The sequence below is a fragment of the Nicotiana tabacum genome, chromosome 13, assembly GCF_000715075.1.
Source record: "Nicotiana tabacum cultivar K326 chromosome 13, ASM71507v2, whole genome shotgun sequence".
NCBI lineage: Eukaryota > Viridiplantae > Streptophyta > Magnoliopsida > Solanales > Solanaceae > Nicotiana > Nicotiana tabacum.
Genome location: NC_134092.1, coordinates 104,394,046 through 104,413,401, shown reverse-complemented (window position 1 = coordinate 104,413,401; position 19,356 = coordinate 104,394,046). Strand labels below are relative to the sequence as shown.

Sequence of the window (19,356 nt, the reverse complement as noted above, 5' to 3'; positions counted from 1 at the left end):
TGACAATTCGGACATCTTGCCACAAAGTCTGCCACATTCCTCTTCATATCATTCCACCAATAGACTCCCTTAATATCATGATACATTTTTGTAGAACCAAGGTGCACGGAATACCTAGTAGTGTGAGCTTCAATCAAAATTCTTTCACGGAGACTATCCACATTTGGAACACATAGTCGCCCTTGGTACCTTAGTGTACCATCATCCATGCCAAGAGAAAAGGCCATGGTCTTATGTTTATGAATCCCCTCTTTCAATTGCACCAACAATGGATCGTTGTATTGTTTTTCTTTGACTTCTACTACAAGTGATGATTCAGCCCTATTTTGCACAATTACCCCTCCTTCGCTAGAGTCCGCAAGACGAACTCCCAAACTAGCCAATCGGTGAACTTCTTTGGCCAATGGCCTTTGATATGCCTCCAAGTGTGCTAAGCTACCCATAGATTTTCGGCTGAGAGCATCCGCCACAGCATTAGCCTTCCCTGGATGGTATAAAATATCAATGTCATAATCCTTGAGTAATTCAAGCCATCTTCTCTGCCTCAGATTCAATTTCTTCTATTTGAAAATATATTGAAGGCTCTTATGGTCCGTGAATATATCAACATGGACCCCATATAAATAATGACGCCAAATTTTTAGTGCAAATACTACTGCTGCAAGTTCTAAATCATGTGTTGGATAGTTCTTTTCATGATTCTTGAGTTTCCTAGAAGCATAAGCTATCACCTTCCCAAATTGCATTAATACACACCCAAGCCCGATTCTTGAAGAATCACAATATACCACAGATCCATCTATACCCTCTGGTAGAGTCAACATTGGTGTCGTAGTCAATCTTGCTTTCAATTCCTGGAAACTCTTTTCACAAGCATCTGACCATTGAAACTTAATTGCCTTCTGCGTCAATTTAGTCAATGGAGAGGCAAGAGTAGAAAACCCTTCCACAAACTTTCTGTAATATCCAGCCAAGCCAAAGAAACTGTGAATTTCTATTGGAGTTGTAGGCCTCGGCCAATTCTTCATAGCCAAAATTTTCCGAGGATCAACCTTAATTCCTTCACTAGAAACTACATGACCCAAGAATATGACTGATTCAAGCCAAAATTCACACTTTGAAAACTTTGCATATAACTAGTGTTGATGTAGGGTTTGCAGAACTACCCTGAGATGATCGGCATGGTCTTCTCAACTTTGTGAATATACAAGAATATCGTCAATAAACACTATCATAAAAGAGTCGAGGAATGGCTTAAAAACTCGATTCATAAGATCCATGAAGGTTGCTGGAGCGTTTGTTAGCCCAAACGACATTACTAGAAACTCAAAATGCCCATACCGGGTTCTAAAATCTGTTTTCGGAATATCCCGCTCTCTGATCTTCAATTGGTGATACCCGGATCTTAAATCAATTTTGGAGAAGTACTTGGCACCTTGCAATTGATCAAACAAGTCATCTATCCTTGGCAGTGGGTACTTATTCTTGATTGTGACCTTATTAAGTTGCCGATAGTCAATACACATACATAGTGACCCATCTTTCTTTCTTACAAAGAGAAGAGGTGCGCCCCATGGCGACACACTAGGTCAGATGAAACCCTTTTCTAACAAATCTTTCAATTGTTCCTTTAGCTCCTTCAATTCTATCGGTGCCATTCTGTAGGGTGGAATAGATATAGAATATGTGTCTGGCATCAAATCAATCCCAAAATCAATCTCCCTATCTGGTGGGATCCCAGGGAGTTCATCCGAAAAGACTCCCGAAAATTCATTCACAACAGGTACGGACTCAAGTGTAGGTGCCTCAGCATCAGTGTTCGTAACTCGGACCAAATGGTAAATACACCCATTGTTGATCATTTTCGTGGCCTTAAGGTAAGAAATAAACCTACCCTTCGGCACTACATCATAACCCTTCCACTCAATAACTGGCTCGTTTGGAAATTCGAACATAACAATCCTGGTTCGACAATCAAGCTTGGCAAAACAAGAATAAAGCTAATCCATCCCCATTATCACATCAAAATCGACCATTCTCAATTCAATAAGATCGGCCACGGTGTCTCGACCATGCAATATGACAACACAATCCCTATAAACCCGCGCGACCAAAATAGACTCACCAATAGGAGTAGATACAGAGGTCGGCTCATAAAGATGTTCTGGTTCTATCCAAAATTTCATAGAAATATAAGGTGTGACATATGATAAAGTGGAACCGGGATCAATAAGAGAATATACATCATGATATTGGACAGTTAATATACATGTGACAACATCTGGAGAAGCCTCTGAATTCTGGCGACCCCTCATAGCATAGAAACGGCCAGATCCTCCTGAACTCTGTGCTCCACCCCTATCTGCACCACGCCCTACAGGTGTTGGAGTGCCTCGAGCTGGAGGAGGTATTGCAGATATAGTAGCTGCAGAATTGGCTGGCTGTGCCATGCCCCTGCCCGTACCCTGGCGGGACGAATGACAATACCTCTGAATGTGACCCATCAATCTTCATCCGTAGCATATGGGTAAGTCTATGTAGCATATTCCTAGGTGCATCTTTCCACGCTTAGGGCATAAGGGCTTCCTCTACTGCTGGAATCTACCACCATGATGACCCTGCTGATTGGATCCCTTATTGCCCTGACTGGGCCTGAAACGGCTCCACTACTGCTGCTGACTAGGCCCTGATGGCGGTGCACTAGCCGAAGACTAAGCAAAGGACTGTGATGGCCTTGACAACCCTCCTCTGAATGTTGACTTGCCACCACCTGAAGAACCACCAAGTTTGCTCGCAGACTGGACCTTATTACTACCCTCTCACTCCATTCCCGTTCCTTAATTTGCGGGTCTCTGTGGCTTGAGCGAATGCCACCATCTTTCCATAGTTCATATCAGAATTCAAGGCAGTTATAGCAGCCTCATTAATTACCAAGGGATTAAGGCCGTGTACAAATCGGCGAACTCTAGCCTCCATAGTGGGAAGCATGTAAATAACATATTTAGAGAGGTACGCGAATCTCATATGGTAATCCCACACACTCAGGCTACCTTGCCTCATGTTCTCAAACTCAGTAGCACGGGCTGCCTTAATCTCGGCAGGCAAGAAATGATCAATGAAGGCATCGACAAACTCACCCCACCTCGCCGGAGGGCTCCCTTCTTCACGGGACTCCTCTCATAGTTCAAACCAAGAATATGCCACATCTTTCAGGGGGTAGGAGACCAATTCCACTGCCTCTGTTTCAGTAGCACGCATAACTCTGAGAGTCTTGTGCATCTCATCAATAAAATCCTGGGGATCTTCCTCTAGGTTAGTACCCGTGAACACTAGAGGATCCAACTGGAAAAATATGTTCACCTTGGAAGCAGTAGAATCCCTGGCTGACTGGAAGAAATGGGTGCAACATTTGACCTCTGGGTCTGGGAAGCCACTATTTGAGCCAACATCTGTATGGTTCCCCTAAAATCAACATCAGAAACACCAGAATCAGAAGCTGGAACTGGAGGTGGAACTGGAATATCAGTTGGAGGGACCGTTGCACCCTCAATAGGTGTAGGGACAGGTGTTGTCTGATCAGTTGTAGTAGAGTCAGGCAGTGTAGTAACTGGAGGAATATCCTCACTCCTCGGGTGCTCACCCGCATCATCAATTATAGGGTCAATTGTCACTCTTGGGGTAACATTGGCTCTTTGGCCAGTTCTTACCTTCTTCTTATGTGCCATGTACTGAAAATTAGAGCAACACAGGAGTTAAAAGAGGAATAATCTCATAACCAGCTTTATCGCACGATCAAGAACATAAAAGAAGGGTATTATTCCTAAATGACCATATAGCATCCTAATTATAGATGTAGTCAACAACACACCGATAATAAGGACTCTACTAGACACGGCACCGAGACATCCTAGGACACTTTAAAACCTTAGGCTCTGATACCAAGTTTGTCACGCCCCAAAATCGAGGAGCGCGACATGCGCTCAACAGAGTGAACCCGACCGATCAAGCCTGTTAGATTTTATTCTACCCAAACTCATCCACAAATGGAGATAATATATATTTTCATTAATTAGACAAAATGGTGTTCATGTCTACAATACCAATTCATTTTCAATAGCTTCATCATTTTTAAAGTCTCAATTGACGAATAATACAACCACAACATAACATATTTTGTCTTTCCCAGTACCAATACACAATCCACACTATGTCTACAGAGCCTCTATAGATAAAGAAGAGTACAATGATAATGCCAACAAAAGGCCCCGGCTATACCTCAAACCGAATACACAAAGTACAAAAGATACATGACCCCGGAATGAAGTGGGGCTCACCAAGTCAGCTAGGAAGAAGGTGTACTGCTATCACTGATCAATATCTCCTGCTGTGAAACCACCTGCATCCATTTAAAGATGTAGCGCCCCCGGTAAAAGGGATGTTGGTACCGTCGAATAGCACTAGTATGTATAACTAAACAGTCTCTCAATAGAATGATGAATAATACAAACAAGATTATCATAATATCAATGAAAACCTTAATTAACATCAAACCTCAATTTAAGATCAAGACAGTGTTCAAATTAACTCCCATATCTCACATTGTGAGATTTTTAGTATCGATATACCATTGTCCACAATACCATTATTCACAAAACCAGTACCACCGTACTCTTAGCACGGAGTCCGATCACGACCCGATCGGCTAGGCCATCTCATTAGAGACATCAACCATAATTACCATTTCAATTACAATTTCCAGCACAATCACCACCATATGTGCGACATGGTGTCCGATCACGACACGATCGGCTAGGCCGTATTATTTGAGACATCAACCTCTTTATATCAATCATCGCATTTCATAATACTTTCACATCCTTTCATTTCATTGGCACTAACAGCCATAATTATAAGATCATTCTTGGCACGTTGGCCATATTCAGTATTTCATGCTCACCTTATCAATCTCAAATATCATTATCATCATCAACAACAATTACAATTCAAATCAAGGTGTGTAGTACACATGTGAGCAATTTAAAGTCTAAGGCACATAGAGATATTTCACAAAATTTGGCATAATAGCCTTCATTTGAACTTGACTTAAAGTCGAAACATTATTAATGCACAACCCATATTTTAGCACATCCTCAATTGGTAACATAACATGAATAAAGCATCTGGGATGCTTGTTGAACATATTTCTTTCAACTCAGTCTTACTCGGAATAGCCAATTTCATAATGAATCACTCGGGACTTACATAATTTACATGAATATCGTGGGATTCAATTCTAAGAGAAGAGTTTAGCCAACATACCTCACTTGAGCTTCCTTAAACTCTAAAACATTCCAGAATTCTTAGCAACTTCAATCTATTGTAGAAATATAACAAATTGAATCAAAATTTGAAAGATGATCATGGTTCTAGCTCACTTGAGCATTTTATCAAGCATTAGATGTGCATAAGGTTTCAATGTCCTTTTTATGAAGGATTCCATCATCCCACAATCCAAGCTTTACCATTTTTAGCTCAACAATCTTCCTACACCCTTTGATAATACATGCATGTAAAATAAATAACTCTCATGCCCAAAAATTACCTTGCTAGTTACCCATTTTTAGAAGATTTCGAAATTAGAGTTTAGGGTGTAGAATCTTACCTCTAGGATGAAGACCTAGTGAGCTTCCCTTCTAAATCTTTCAAAGCTTGAGCAAGAATTGAAGAAAATTATTGAAGAACACCTTCTCACTCTAGGGCACTCTCTCTCACTCTAAAATATCAGATTATGGCTAAAAATATGGCCCGAAGAGTGTATTTAACGAAATAGGGTCGGGTTTTAAAAACCTGAAAATGGAGCTCCGGAATAGTTCTGCGGTCGCATATGCGACCGCATAATGGATATGCGGACCGCATAATGGATCTGCGGACCGCATATCGGTCACATAATTGCTGATAAAATGATAAAATAAAGTTGTTTGTGTATGCGGTCATTATGCAGTCACTATAAATGTTATGCGATCGCATAATGCACCGCATAACATTTATGTGGTCGCATAGTTGACCGCATAATTGCTTCCAACTGACCAAATTTACTGTCTCACTCTACGGCCATTATGCGGTCCGCAGGGTGATTCTGCGGTCGCATAATGGACCGCAGAAATGCACTATTCTGCCAAAAATTTTCTTTTACTTTCCTATGCATTATTCAACTCAAAAAGTCCTCAAACATATAAGCCTAGTACGATACCATGAAATATTATTTTCTTTGCAAATTTTACCGGGCTTTACACTAAGGTTCTTCAAAAAATTTCAGGGTGTTACACATAACCTTCCTTCCGCATAGGTAGAATTCACATCCACAACTTGAAGCTCTATTATAATACTTGCACCTTTGGGGCATACCCAATCCGTTGAGAGCTTTATACTAACTTCTTAGGAGGCTGGTACTCTTCTGACTGGCTTTATAGTAGAGCCATTATAGAATATGGCTATTGTACTATCTCTCTTGTACCTATGATATTTAAGAGTGATCCTGTAATGTTCTTAATCGCGAGGTCTATAATTTTCTGGGTCAAATAATCAGATTCCTGATTTACTTCGTTGATGTAACTCTTTAGTTTCCTCTTCCTTCTGATCAACCTTTATGTAGGCTTAAGCTACCTTCCGATCTGCTGCCCATGGTATTACTTTAGCCTTTCATGGATGCTATCGAATATTCAAGATACAATCTTTTAACAATTCAATCCCTTGTCTATGACCTGGACTCTATTCTTTCTTTTAACTTATACCGGAGTCTTTTATGGCTGTATGATTGGCAACATATATGCTACATGGATAATACTCTGAAATCTTAAGTGCGTTCATAATGTAACTAACTATGGATTATTGATCGGATAATTTCTTTTGTTCCTTCTCATCTTTCTTTAAATGTAAGCAATTACTTTTCCTGGTCTTTTTGTCCCCTTGTTGCGTGTATACTTAGCTTATCTGAGTTCTCACGCGTGCCAAAATTTTCGTGCAACTCATATGATCTCGAATATTACTTTTGATTTTTTCTTCCCGTTCCTTAGCCACGGTAGGTACCACTTCCTTACAGAGAGCATACAATGTTGTTGTGAGACTATTGTTATAAGACCATTCCTTATTTAGGTCACTGAGCTTAGGTTGGAGCCTTCTTCCTAATTTTCTTAGCAAATCTTTTGTTGTAGTACTTAGGGATACCTTCTGGCCCTAATAAAGCTGCGAGCTTATTACATCGTATACCAAATGGAACTCTTGATGTTCGTACTCACCTATAAAATTCCTTAGTTACTTACCTCCACACTTATGTTCTTGTATGGTTGCTCCTGAACTGATATTTTGGTTGTCTTCCCAGTGGCATTCTCTTTTATTTCCGTAATACTCATACGGTACCTTTAACTACCCCTACTCTTATCTGAATATTTCTCAAGGATCATGATATCATTATCTGCGAGACTGATTTCCCCATGTTGGGGTTCACTCTGTTTATCTTGCACGATCTAAGATTTATCTGTATCTTCTTTTCTAGTGATAACTAGGCTCTTCCTGAATCAACTACTAACTAATCGTTGGCCCATTCTCATATCAATATTCCGAGTAACCTTTCTTGGGTTATTCCTTTATCTTAACTTACATCTTGCGCTGGCTCTTTATTTATCAATGGCATCCCGGTCGGAATCCTTACTTCCTTTCCTTGGCGTCGTGCTTGCTTAATGCTCTGGAATCGTAGCATATACGTAGGATTTGAATAGGTGCAATCTCATCCCTTTCTCATTTTTATCGTATTCTTCCTTTACTATTCCATAGTTACTTGAACCATTAAATTCTGACGTAATGACATATCACTCCATATTCCCCCCTTTAGGGAAGTACTAATAGTTGGAGCTACAACAATCTACCTATAGATGTTTTACCTCTTCATTTTGGTGTCTTTTCACATCATCGATGACCCTTACTCGCCTTGCGGTAATCCTTCTGAACTAAGGATAACGAAATTCCTTACTCGCGAGGGTGACAATTACTATGACTGGCACATACAGTCTCTTAACCTTGACTTTGCTCACATTGCTTGCTTTAGGGAAGCGTCTTCCTGAATGACCATTCTCTGAATTTCTCATGAATTTTCTTCTATTGTCCATTCTTTTATCGTCGGAATAAAATCTGAAATTCTCATGATGTCATCCACTACCAAATCACTCATCCCCTAATTCATGTTTAGTTTATCTTGTTCACCCGCCCATACTGATTTATATTATTCTGGGGTCTAACTTTTCCTTATGGTAGTCGCGTTAGAGTCACGAACTTATTTCTCGAATGAGGATATGGCTTTATGGCCTATACTCTTTTGTTGTCTCAAGGCCTATCACCTCTCGTCTTTTCCTTTACTTGACAATAGACTCTGTAATACTGTCATCTTTTTGATCTACCGTTGTCATCCATGTATCATATCTTACTCATAATGCTTTATTAATTCTCTTCTTATTCCCCTGCTAATATTTATGTCTATCACTTTATTCTGAAAACTCCAACAAGACATTCTTTTGCTTTTAGTTCCCCTTGCTCCATCCACCGGCCCTTCGGGTTGCTTGACATTCTCTCTCTGCTAGGGACGAGAGCCACACTAAGATAATACTTATCCCTTCCAGGCTTCCAGTGCTTCTAGTGCTTATCTTTGTAGTACTCATATCTAGCTGTACTATTTTAGGGTGCACCATCGAGGTGTCTCACAAGGAGATCCATTACCACGTTTGCTCTATCCTTCGGAAACGTCAACTAACTCTATCAATCCATCCACTATTTTGGATTACTTTATCCCCACCCGGATCCTGATAACTCGTCCTTCTCTTAAACTATGTATGTTAGCTCCCATAGGGCATAACTGAGATCGGTGTGGCCGATTGTACATACATCTGTCACTGTTGAAAGTAACTCAAAATGCTTATATCTCCCTTGCTGAATGGTAAATAATGATAATCTTTATTAACTGGATACCTCGTACCCTTTTTCATCTTGCTTCTTTTACTTCTTGAAACTTATACCTTTTGATTGTTTCATTGCTTTTTACCATAAGAGTGGATAGGCATTCTTGCCTTAGGGATCCTTATCAAGAAGCTTACACATCTTAGTATAAACATGATCTGCTGAATACCTCTTCTTTATTCATCATAAGCATGATGCAAAAATCGAGTTCCTCTGACTCAACTCTTCCACAGCTATATCCCTTACCAATCGTCTTTCTGGATGTAGGCATCGTCGTTTTATGAATAAGATAGAGTTTGGGAAATTAAGTTCCTACAACTGAGCTCTACCACACGATCTAGAGTAAGAAGAAAGAGTGACAGTCCTAAATGCCCTGTAGCCTCCTGCTTATAAGTGTGGTGCACAACACACCCATAAACAAGACTCTACTAGACACGACTTGTAGACTCCCTAGGATAGAACTCATATGATACCACTTTTGTCACGATCCAAACCGATGGGCTGTGATGGGCACCCGGTACCTTACTCAACCGAGTACCAACGTAACGTATCTTTCTTATTACATCATCATATACATGTGACATACGGGCCTAATATGCCAACATGATCATTTATAAACTCTAAACATAAGCCGGCAAGGCCATACAAGCATTCGTATACATGACATCTGTCTACAAGCCTCTAAGAGTATATACTTATCACAAAGATCGGGGCAGAGCCCCGCCATACTAAACAATATACGTCTAAATCATACTGACCAAACAAGCAACTCCGGAGAAAATATAGCGCACCAACATCTTCCGATGATCTGATGGCCTACTTTGAGGACTCTCGACCTATCTATCGGAACCTGCGGGCATGAAACGCAGCGTCCCCAGGCAAAAAGAACGTTAGTGTGAATAATGTACTGAGTATGTAAGGCACATAAATAAGTACATAATAGACATGGAGGAAATATAGAGTAAATGACTCAATCTGTAAGTCTGGATAACTATGTAAATCATGAAATAATTATAGTGTCATGCATATGCGTATGAATGTCATGTCGTGCATAGGTACATGTTTCATAACATCATCAGGCCTCTGAGGGCATCCCATCATATCATCTCGGCCACTATGGGCAAAATCATCAACGTATACCAGCTGATCAGTTGGTGGTGCATATATAACATCGTAACCTTTTCCCATATCCCATATACATATAATATACGCGTATATAACGCCTTCTGGTCATGGGTCAATGTACATGTATAAATGCATGAAATGCATAAGAAATACGTTAATGAGATTTCTCGAATATCATAAAATTCATATGCCTTTCGGACAAACTTTATCAAATACGTATTTTTCTGAGACCCATGAACATATGATATAATAATAATTCACATGGGAAATCAAGAATATAGACACCCCTAGTATTTCTATGAATATAGCCATTTATAAAAGTTACGTATTTTGCTCGTTTTATTTGTATCGTACAGATCATGCCCAAAAAAAAAGAAGGGATAGCCTTAACATACCTGGAGTAGGGAAAAATCCGTATGATATTCTTGGAAAAGGTTGCACCGTACTCCTTTAGAACCGCAAAATTTTACGTTTGCTACGGTTCTAACAATTCTCGTTGGAATTGTTTGGTTGCAAGAAGTTTGGTTGAAATCTTGTAAGAATTGCTTGAAGATGCTATGAAATCTCCCATTTTGAATGGAATATAAAAGGCACAAAACAATTCAAATGGGTTAAAAATATTATTAAAGATTCGCTTCTAAACATATGCACTTCCCGTTTCCATTTAATTATTGAAGGGAGGTTATTTCTTTGTCAAATTGAGTGGGCCCCACTTTTTGGATTACTTGGCCAAACAATTCTCAAATCTTTCCACCTAACTTCCACGACTTTCTTAGTCATTATTTAATCCTTACTTGTTGCCATGTTTTTGCCTCTTAGACTTATCCAATCCAAGATCCTAATTAAGTATTTACTAATTATTAATCTCCTATTAAAATCAAATTACATAAAATACTACTCACGTTTACTATACTTTATACACCTTACTATCATAGCCGTATGGTACCTTGTATGGTACTAGTCTATAATTACCGGGTATTTTAGCTCGGGCCGTATTTTATCCCAATATATCAAACTTTGACGAAATTTATTTTCTTCGATTTTCTTACCCTCTCACCTTTACGAATTTACTCATCACTTGTTTGAAATAGCATAATATTTGTAACCTCAAAATAATCTCATTCCCGAGCTTGCGTCGATAAACTGACGACGCAACTTTAACGTCTGAAAATGCGGGATGTAATATCTCATTTTCGAGCTTTCATCAATTTATTTCTGGCGTACTTCCACGTACGTAAACATGGGATGCAATATTAAGAATCTTAAAGTGCGGACAGTTCCACAACATATATGTTGTTCACTCTTTTTCGCTGCAAAACTATCTTATCAGTGGTAAGATTAATCACAAACCATTTTGTAGAGGTGAATGCTACCATGTTACCTCTATCACACAATAGTCCATCTATCAAGTAGACATTCTCAATAGAGTGAGAATCAGTCTTACCTATCTTTCCAACCCCAATGATCTCACCTTTCTTCCCATTTCCAAAGGAGACATTACCCCCTTTAAGGTCCTCAAGTGAAAGAAATTGGTTCTTGCTTCTTGTCATATGCTTTGAGCAGCCACTATCCATGTACTATATTTGACTGCTCCCCTTCACTTGGACATGCAAAAGGAAATCAGGGGTTAGTCATAGGAACCCAAACTAGTTTGGGTGCCTTTCTATAGGCAAAAGTATGAATCAAATTCTTTTTAACCCAACTTGACAACCTATTTTTCCCTTGAACAAAATCATTGTTCTTTTGACTTGCCTTTTCTTTTGCAATGCATTCACTTTTATAGTGAAAAGTGTTACCACAGTGTGTGCAAATCTTTTTCTCAAGAAGTGTAAGATACTTGCTTTTGGGATCCCACTTAGGTGTAGGGTTCCCAAAGCCAAGTACACTTCTGTTGCTACTATGGTTTTCTTGTAGCCATGAAAGTGCATCAGAGGACCTGTTCCATTTACAAGTTCTGTCTATCTCATGCTTGACCTTGCTTAGACCCTCTTTTAGAATTCTTACCCGTTCATCTCTCTTGTACTATTCATCTTTCATTTTTCTTACATTTTCTTCTAAGGTGAGTTATGTGTGATCAGCTGTCTTTTTGCCTATTCCTAGTTTCAATTTTAGATTTTTAGATTTAAGCTCAAAGACAGTTGTGTCAAGTGCATGAACTTGGTTCTTCAACATAGTATTTTCACTTACAGTTTCACTAGCCCTAAGTTTCAGGTTTTTGCGCTTAGCCTTCAAAATCACACATTCTTTAGACATTTGTTCCTTATCATTATTTATATCCTCAGATTCATCAATTAGCTCTAGTAGAACTCAAACAATCTTTCTGTAGACAAAAATTTAATCTTGTCTTTGAGATGAAAGACACTTAGCTCGGTTTCTTCATCAGATTCTCCAATGGCCATAAGTGCTCGTTCATCCTCATCATCATCATCTGAGATTTCATATGAGCTTTCTCCCCAAGTAGCAACCATATCCTTGGTTGATCCTTTGTTGTTTCTTTCTTGGGTTGAACATGTTCCTTCGTTTAGCTCTTTCCTTCTTCCATTCAATTTCCCACAAAGGACAGTTTTTGATGCGATGACCAGGCATTCCACACTTGTAGCAACCATCATTGGTTTTCTTCTCAGGAGCTTTTGCCTTGTTGTAGCTTCCACTTCTTGAAGAACCCTTTCCTCTCCTCAGGTACTTCTTGAAGTCTTTTGTGATCATAGCCATTTCATCATCTTCCAGATCAGAACCTTCAGTGATTCTGAGTGCCAAACTCCTTTTCTTCTTAAGTACATCCATCTTCATGGTCTGTCTCCTAAGTTCATAGTCAGTGAGATTTCCAATCAATTCATCTAGTGGGAGAGTGGCAATGTACTTTGACTGCTGGATGGCAGTGATCTTGCTTTCCCAAGTGATTGGCAAGACCCTAGTAAGTATCTTCTCAACCCTCTCTTCTTCAGGAATAATCCTTCCAAGAGATTTTAGTTCATTTGTCAGTGTAGTGAACCTTGTGTACATCTCTTGAATGGTTTCCCCATCTTTCATAGCAAAGTTCTCATATTGAGAGCACAATAGAGTTCCTCTAGATCTCTTCACTTGAGTAGTTCCTTCATGAGCCACCTGTAGTATGTCCCAAATTTGCTTAAGAGTGGCACAACCTTTGATTTCACTGTACTCATCTGGACCAAGTCCACAAACAAGCTATTTCTTGGCTTTAGCATTCTTCTCTCACTTCTTCAAATCTTCAGCAGTGCAATCTACTATTGTCTTTGGCGCATCTACTCCTTCAGTATTTTTCTTTAATATAGCCAATAGACCATCAATGACAATGTCCCATAGCTCATAGTGCTCTCCTTGAATGTGATCTCTCATTCTGTTCTCTCACCAAGAGTAGTACTGGTCATTAAAGAGTGGTGGCCTAGTAGTGGATTGTCCTTCCCAAATTTCAGGTGGTGCACTCATCTTGATCTTCTCCTAAGGTGTTGACCTCTTCAAGGATAACCTGCTCTGATACTAATTGATTTTCCCAACGATGTTTTATACTTCAATGTCACAAGAGAGATATGATTTGTGTGGTGTCCAATTTTTCGTGTGCACAGATTATAGAAGGACCTAGTTCTTCTATGTGTTCCTTATACTACTGTTGCGGAATAATAAATGCGGAAAGTAAAGAACATAAGTATTTTTACGTGAAAAACATCTGGCTCAAAAGGTGAAAAAACCATGACCTACTACCCAGTAGGATTGTTTCCAACACTTCACTAAATCACTTAGCCAAAAATAATATTTACAAAACTCTTTGTAAACCTAAGGACTACCTCTAACCCTTTGTGGCAACCAGCCTCTAGCTGTTGTGACAACTTCAAGTTAACTCTAACTTGAATACAATACTCAGAGTACCTAGTACAATTGCTTCTAGATAAAGCTGAAAGGTACAACGCAAAAGCCATACTACAATGAAACTAGAATAAAAGGCAGACACTTAGAACTGGTTCTTCTATCTGGTTCATGTAGCTTCAGGTTCGCACACTTGAATCACACAGGAATTGCTTGCAAAATGCCTTGCTATTTTGCTCTCAACTCACGTTTAACTTCAGCGTTTGTGCGTACCTGTAAAATGAGAACATAATGCAATATATAGAGTTAGTAGAATAGGAAATAACTAGAGTTCTAATGCTATACTCTTTCATGGTGGAAGAATTCTAGTTATCTTCAACTTTTAACTCGTCCCTTATCTAGGATAGAGTTCTCTTCGAGTAAGAAGTCCTTCTCCTTATTACTTATGTAATCTTTTCGTTAAGGAAATATCAGATATAACCACTTAAGCTTATCTCCTTCACGTGCATGCCTTGTGCTCGAATCTGCCCGTATCTGTGTACACTATGTATGAATCTGGTTCATGTGTGAGTTCCTTTGTAAATCATCAAAACAAACTTAGTTATGCCAACACTTGGAATCTGAACTAGATTCAAATCCAACCCTCTGAATCCAAAATCATGTGTTTATTATTAAGGGGGTGCTTGAAAGTGCTATTTTCAGTACATTTTACAACTTTTTTTAGAAAAAAAAGTTTGACGGTGTTTGTTTGTTTGTTTGTTTTGCTTTTAGAACAATAGTTTATAGAATAGTTTCTTGCCCTTTCCAAATTGCATTTATGCCCTTCAAAAAAGATTCTATGGTAGTGAAGAATGTTTTTTATATATAGTTTTTTTATGACAAATAACTATCATGATAATGTAACATGATGGAGTATTATTTTTCAGGAAGAAAGTTTCAAAAAATATTTTCAGAACCCTTTGAAAAGGTCAAGATTGGTGGAGTAACTTTGCCGCAAAAATACAGTTAAATTAAGCAATTTCTTTGTCACATCCAGTTGGCAAAACAAGACGTGAATAGCTAAAAAGGACAAAAAGTATTAAATTAATTAAAACGTTGACAGAGACCGGCAATAACCAGTTAACCTTATTAAACTCACCCACTGATGAGTCGCCGCGTGTAACTGCACCAAAACAACCTCCACCTGCCAATGCAACGCGTTTTCATTATCCTGACGTTTCAGAGCCGTATTGGCTAAATTCTCACGCATTTCGACGTGCTTTTGTAACTTTGACAAGGAGAGATGAATTTGAACATTGTAGGAATAATTTACTCTGTTATTATCGTAAAAATAGCACGGGCTAACCAGTATTTGTATTGGTAATTAAAAAATAATTAATGTTTTGAAAGTCATTAAAAAATAATTATTATTTTGCTGCAATACGTACCGGTCCAGCATAATATACTGAAGACTGGTGCAGCTGTGTATGAACTTTCAAAATATTATGTTGGAATTCCAACACACGGAAATTTTCAGAATAATATACTAGAGATTGGAGCACATATGTATGAACTTCCAACATATTATGATGGACCAGTATATTATACTGAAACTCCAGAATATTTCCAGTATAATATACTGGAACTCCAGTATAATATGCTGGAACTCCAGTATAATATGTTGAAATTCAGTATATTATACTGGAACTCCAGTATATTATACTGGAACTCCAGTATATTATGCTGAAATATTTTTCGAATTTTGAATAGTGTTTTCGTTCAGATTTATCTTTACATTAAAAGTGGCTAAATTTCAATTACTTTTGAAACTGTAGCTATTTTTCAGTTATCACTTGTAAATCTGGCTATTTTTGAATTTCTCCCATTATTATCTTAATTTTTAAAAATGTAGATCTAGTACCATAAAAAATTTACCCTCTTATTGAGTAGCGGTGTTAAGATAAAATGAAAAAATCAAATCAAACCGAAGATTAACTCAAGCTAAAGAAGAAAAATGATTTTGTTTTGATTTTTAATTTTAAAAATCGATAAATTTTGATTTGATTTTGGTTTTAAGTAAAAAATAATTGAAAAAAATAAACTAAATTGACTATATAAATACATATTTAAAAATTATAATTACACATATATATGTATATTTTTGTGTAAATCTTAAATATTTTTACGGTACATATATTAATTTTTTGTACAATTGATTTGTAATTTAGTCCTTTGTCTTTATAGTAATTTAGATATTTGCTCTTACTTTCTAGTTGGATTTGTAGTCTTTGTTTTGATAAGTTCAAGAATATATTTCATATGAAAAATAACTTATGTTTAATTGGATCCATAAATTATTCATTAGTTTTTAATTCAAAATCCTCATTAATATATCTTGATAAATTTCTTAAAGAGTAATTGGCTTGGTAGTGTTATGCTAGTATATAGTCGGTTGAATATGTGTTTGACAATATATTTAACATACTTAGGAAAATTTAACAAAAAATTCAAACATCGAAAATCGATGAAAACGATTCAATTAGTTTGATTTGGTTCATATATTTAATAAAGTGACTTAATTGGTTCATATATCGAGGATAATATATTTTTAATAAAATACTCTATGTCTCTCAAATGATTGTCTTTTTAGTTCATTTTATCAAATTAACCACATCATTTAAATGGATCACATCATATTAAACTTTTATAAAAAAAACTATAAAAGAGATAACAAAAATGCCATCCTTTAAGTCTAAAGTAGTACTTCCACCTACACATTTTTCGCGAAAATATTCTGTTGGATAATGATGTTTAAGAATTTAAATTTTTATATATGCCAAGTATCTTCAAAATACAAAAACTATCATTTAAAATGAGTAGTAATATGAGTTTTACGTATCTTTTCATTTTATGTTTTAAAAAAAAAGTCCAACAATGTATGTCATTAATAGTCGAAGCTCTTTTTAGATTATAATTTGAATATGTTGTGGGTGAGATTTCTAAAATTCAAATCTTTCAAAGTTGATTATATTTTTCAAATTTGAATTTAAAAGAGGGATAACTCGTATAAAAAGGTTTTGAAAAGTAAAAAGAAATAAATCTCCAATACAACTTGAAATAAAAGGAATATTATTTCCTCATAGGTGGGGGCAGGGTAAAAATGAATTAAAAAAATAGATTCGGGTAGCCATAGCGGAGAAAATGAATTTAAAAATAAAACCAGAAAAGAAAAAAGAAAAAGAAAATTAGAAAACTCAATGGAGAGAGAGAGAGAGAGGGGCACATAGCCAGGTCTTTAAATACACAAACCATCTTCACCATTTCTTCAGAGTGAAAAAAATCAGTGAGGCTACCTACAATACTTGTGTGTGTATTTGATTTTCTTATTTTCTTCTTCCCCCTCTGTAACATCCCGCTTCTTGAGATCCCTTTCTGTCCTCGTCTGTGTCTTTCAAAAGTGATTTTCAAACTAAAGGGTGTGTTTTTCTTGACATATTTTTGACAGAATCAAACCCCCCTTTTGGGTGTTTTGTTTTGAAAGCCAGGTGATTCAGAACAGAGATCCCAGGTTCTCTTTTTATTGCTATAAAAATTTTAATTAGTTTCCAAGATTTTTCTTTGTTCGAAACAACCAGAAGGGTCTGTTTTTGTATCCCTTAAGGTTGGTTTTTGGTTCTTGATTTTTCATTTCAACTTTGTAGAGAAGCTTGTAACTTTTTTCTTAATATCTACCTGTTCTGTAGTTTTGATATAAGAATCAGGTAAATCTTTAGCTTACTTTTTTTGTGAATTATTGTTTTTTTTGTTTTATTGTGTGCTCTGATATTAACCATGGCAGCAGCTATAGACATATACAGTAATAATAGTTCATATTTTTCAGATCCTTTAAGTGAAGAACTAATGAAAGCACTTGAACCTTTTATGAAAGGTGCTTCTTGTTCGTCTTCTGTTTCTCCTTCTCTTTCTCCATCATCTTCTTCACCTTCAACATCTTCTTCTTATTTCTATCCTTTTGGTGAACCCAATTTGTATACTGATTTCTGCACAATCCCATCTTTGAGTTTTAACCATACGGGCCTTGTAGCTGAAACAGGTTCAATTGGGCTCAACCATCTTACCCCTTCTCAGATCTTCCAAATCCAAGCACAGATCCAATTCCAAAACCAACAACAACAACAACTTTTACTACAACAACAACAGAGCTTAGGTTTATTACCATCGACTCCAACATATTCTAAGAATTTGAATTCTATGAACTATCTTGGTCTAAAACCAGTCCCAATGAAGCAAACTGGTGGTGCTGTACAGAAGCCTACTAAGCTTTATAGGGGAGTGAGACAACGTCATTGGGGTAAATGGGTAGCTGAAATTAGACTTCCTAAGAATAGAACTAGGCTTTGGCTTGGCACTTTTGATACAGCTGAAGAAGCTGCTTTGGCTTATGACAAAGCTGCTTATAAGCTAAGAGGAGAGTTTGCTAGGCTTAATTTTCCACATCTAAGGCATCAATTAAACAACGAATTATCTGATTTTAAGCCTTTGCATTCCTCTGTTGATGCTAAACTTCAAGCCATTTGCCAAAACCTAGCTAATCCCAAGAATCCCACCAATTCTGATGACTTGTCTTCTAATAATAATACTGTTTCTAAGCCAAGAAAGTCCAGAAAAGCAGCAGCTAAAGTGGATTCAGGTTCAGTTCAAGATTGTCCAGAAAATGTTAATGTCAAGATTGAGGCCACATCATCGTCATCACCTGCTCCATCTGAGGAATCATCATTATCAGTAGTGACATCATCGCCTGAGTCTGATATTACTTTCCTGGATTTCATTGAGCCTTCATTTGATGAATCAGAAGACTTTTTTTTACCAAAGTATCCATCAGTGGAGATTGATTGGGCAGCTCTTTGAAATTTGTAGTATTACTTTCTCTTTTCATGTTGTAATATTTAGGTTTTATATTATGTTTGGAGTCAGTCAGGTAATGGCCTCTTGCAATGAGGTTTTTAACATTTGCAAGAGGTCAGTCGAGTAGTTAATGGAGTCATTTAAAGAGTTAGATTCATGTTGATATGGAGTATTATGTAATAGTAGTAGTGGTTTAAGGTCCCTCTCCATCTTTGGTCAGGCTGTGGTTTTTGTATATGCATGACCAAAGGGAGACTACTTCGTATGTTTTCTTGCTTAAATATTACTATGTCTAATTTTAGTATGCTTTTAAGTTTTGTGTCTTATGCTCTTATGTTATATGATCTTTGTTAGTATTACAAAGTTTTCACTTAGTTAGGCAGCAAAATATAATAAGGTTTCCAGTTGAATTGATTACTATGTCGAAGATTGATTTGCACTAACATTACTACTTGAAACTTGTTGATAGACAAGGAAGGGGTCCAATTTTCTTTAACAAAAAAAGAAAAAGAAAAAGAAAAA

General features: G+C 37.2%; 1 protein-coding gene across 1 annotated transcript; it reads left to right on the top strand.

Moving 5' to 3' along the window:
* Positions 1–17,190: 17,190 nt before the first annotated feature.
* LOC107759638 (ethylene-responsive transcription factor RAP2-13-like) lies at positions 17,191–19,147 on the top strand. Its single transcript, XM_016577618.2, has one exon. The coding sequence runs from the start codon at positions 17,761–17,763 to the stop codon at positions 18,835–18,837; it is 1,077 nt and encodes a 358-aa protein (XP_016433104.1). The 5' UTR covers positions 17,191–17,760; the 3' UTR covers positions 18,838–19,147.
* Positions 19,148–19,356: the final 209 nt, after the last annotated feature.

What these genes read in the sequence shown, in the direction of transcription:
- LOC107759638 (XM_016577618.2), top strand. Translation starts at nt 17,761, where the DNA reads ATGGCAGCAGCTATAGACATATACAGTAATAATAGTTCATATTTTTCA.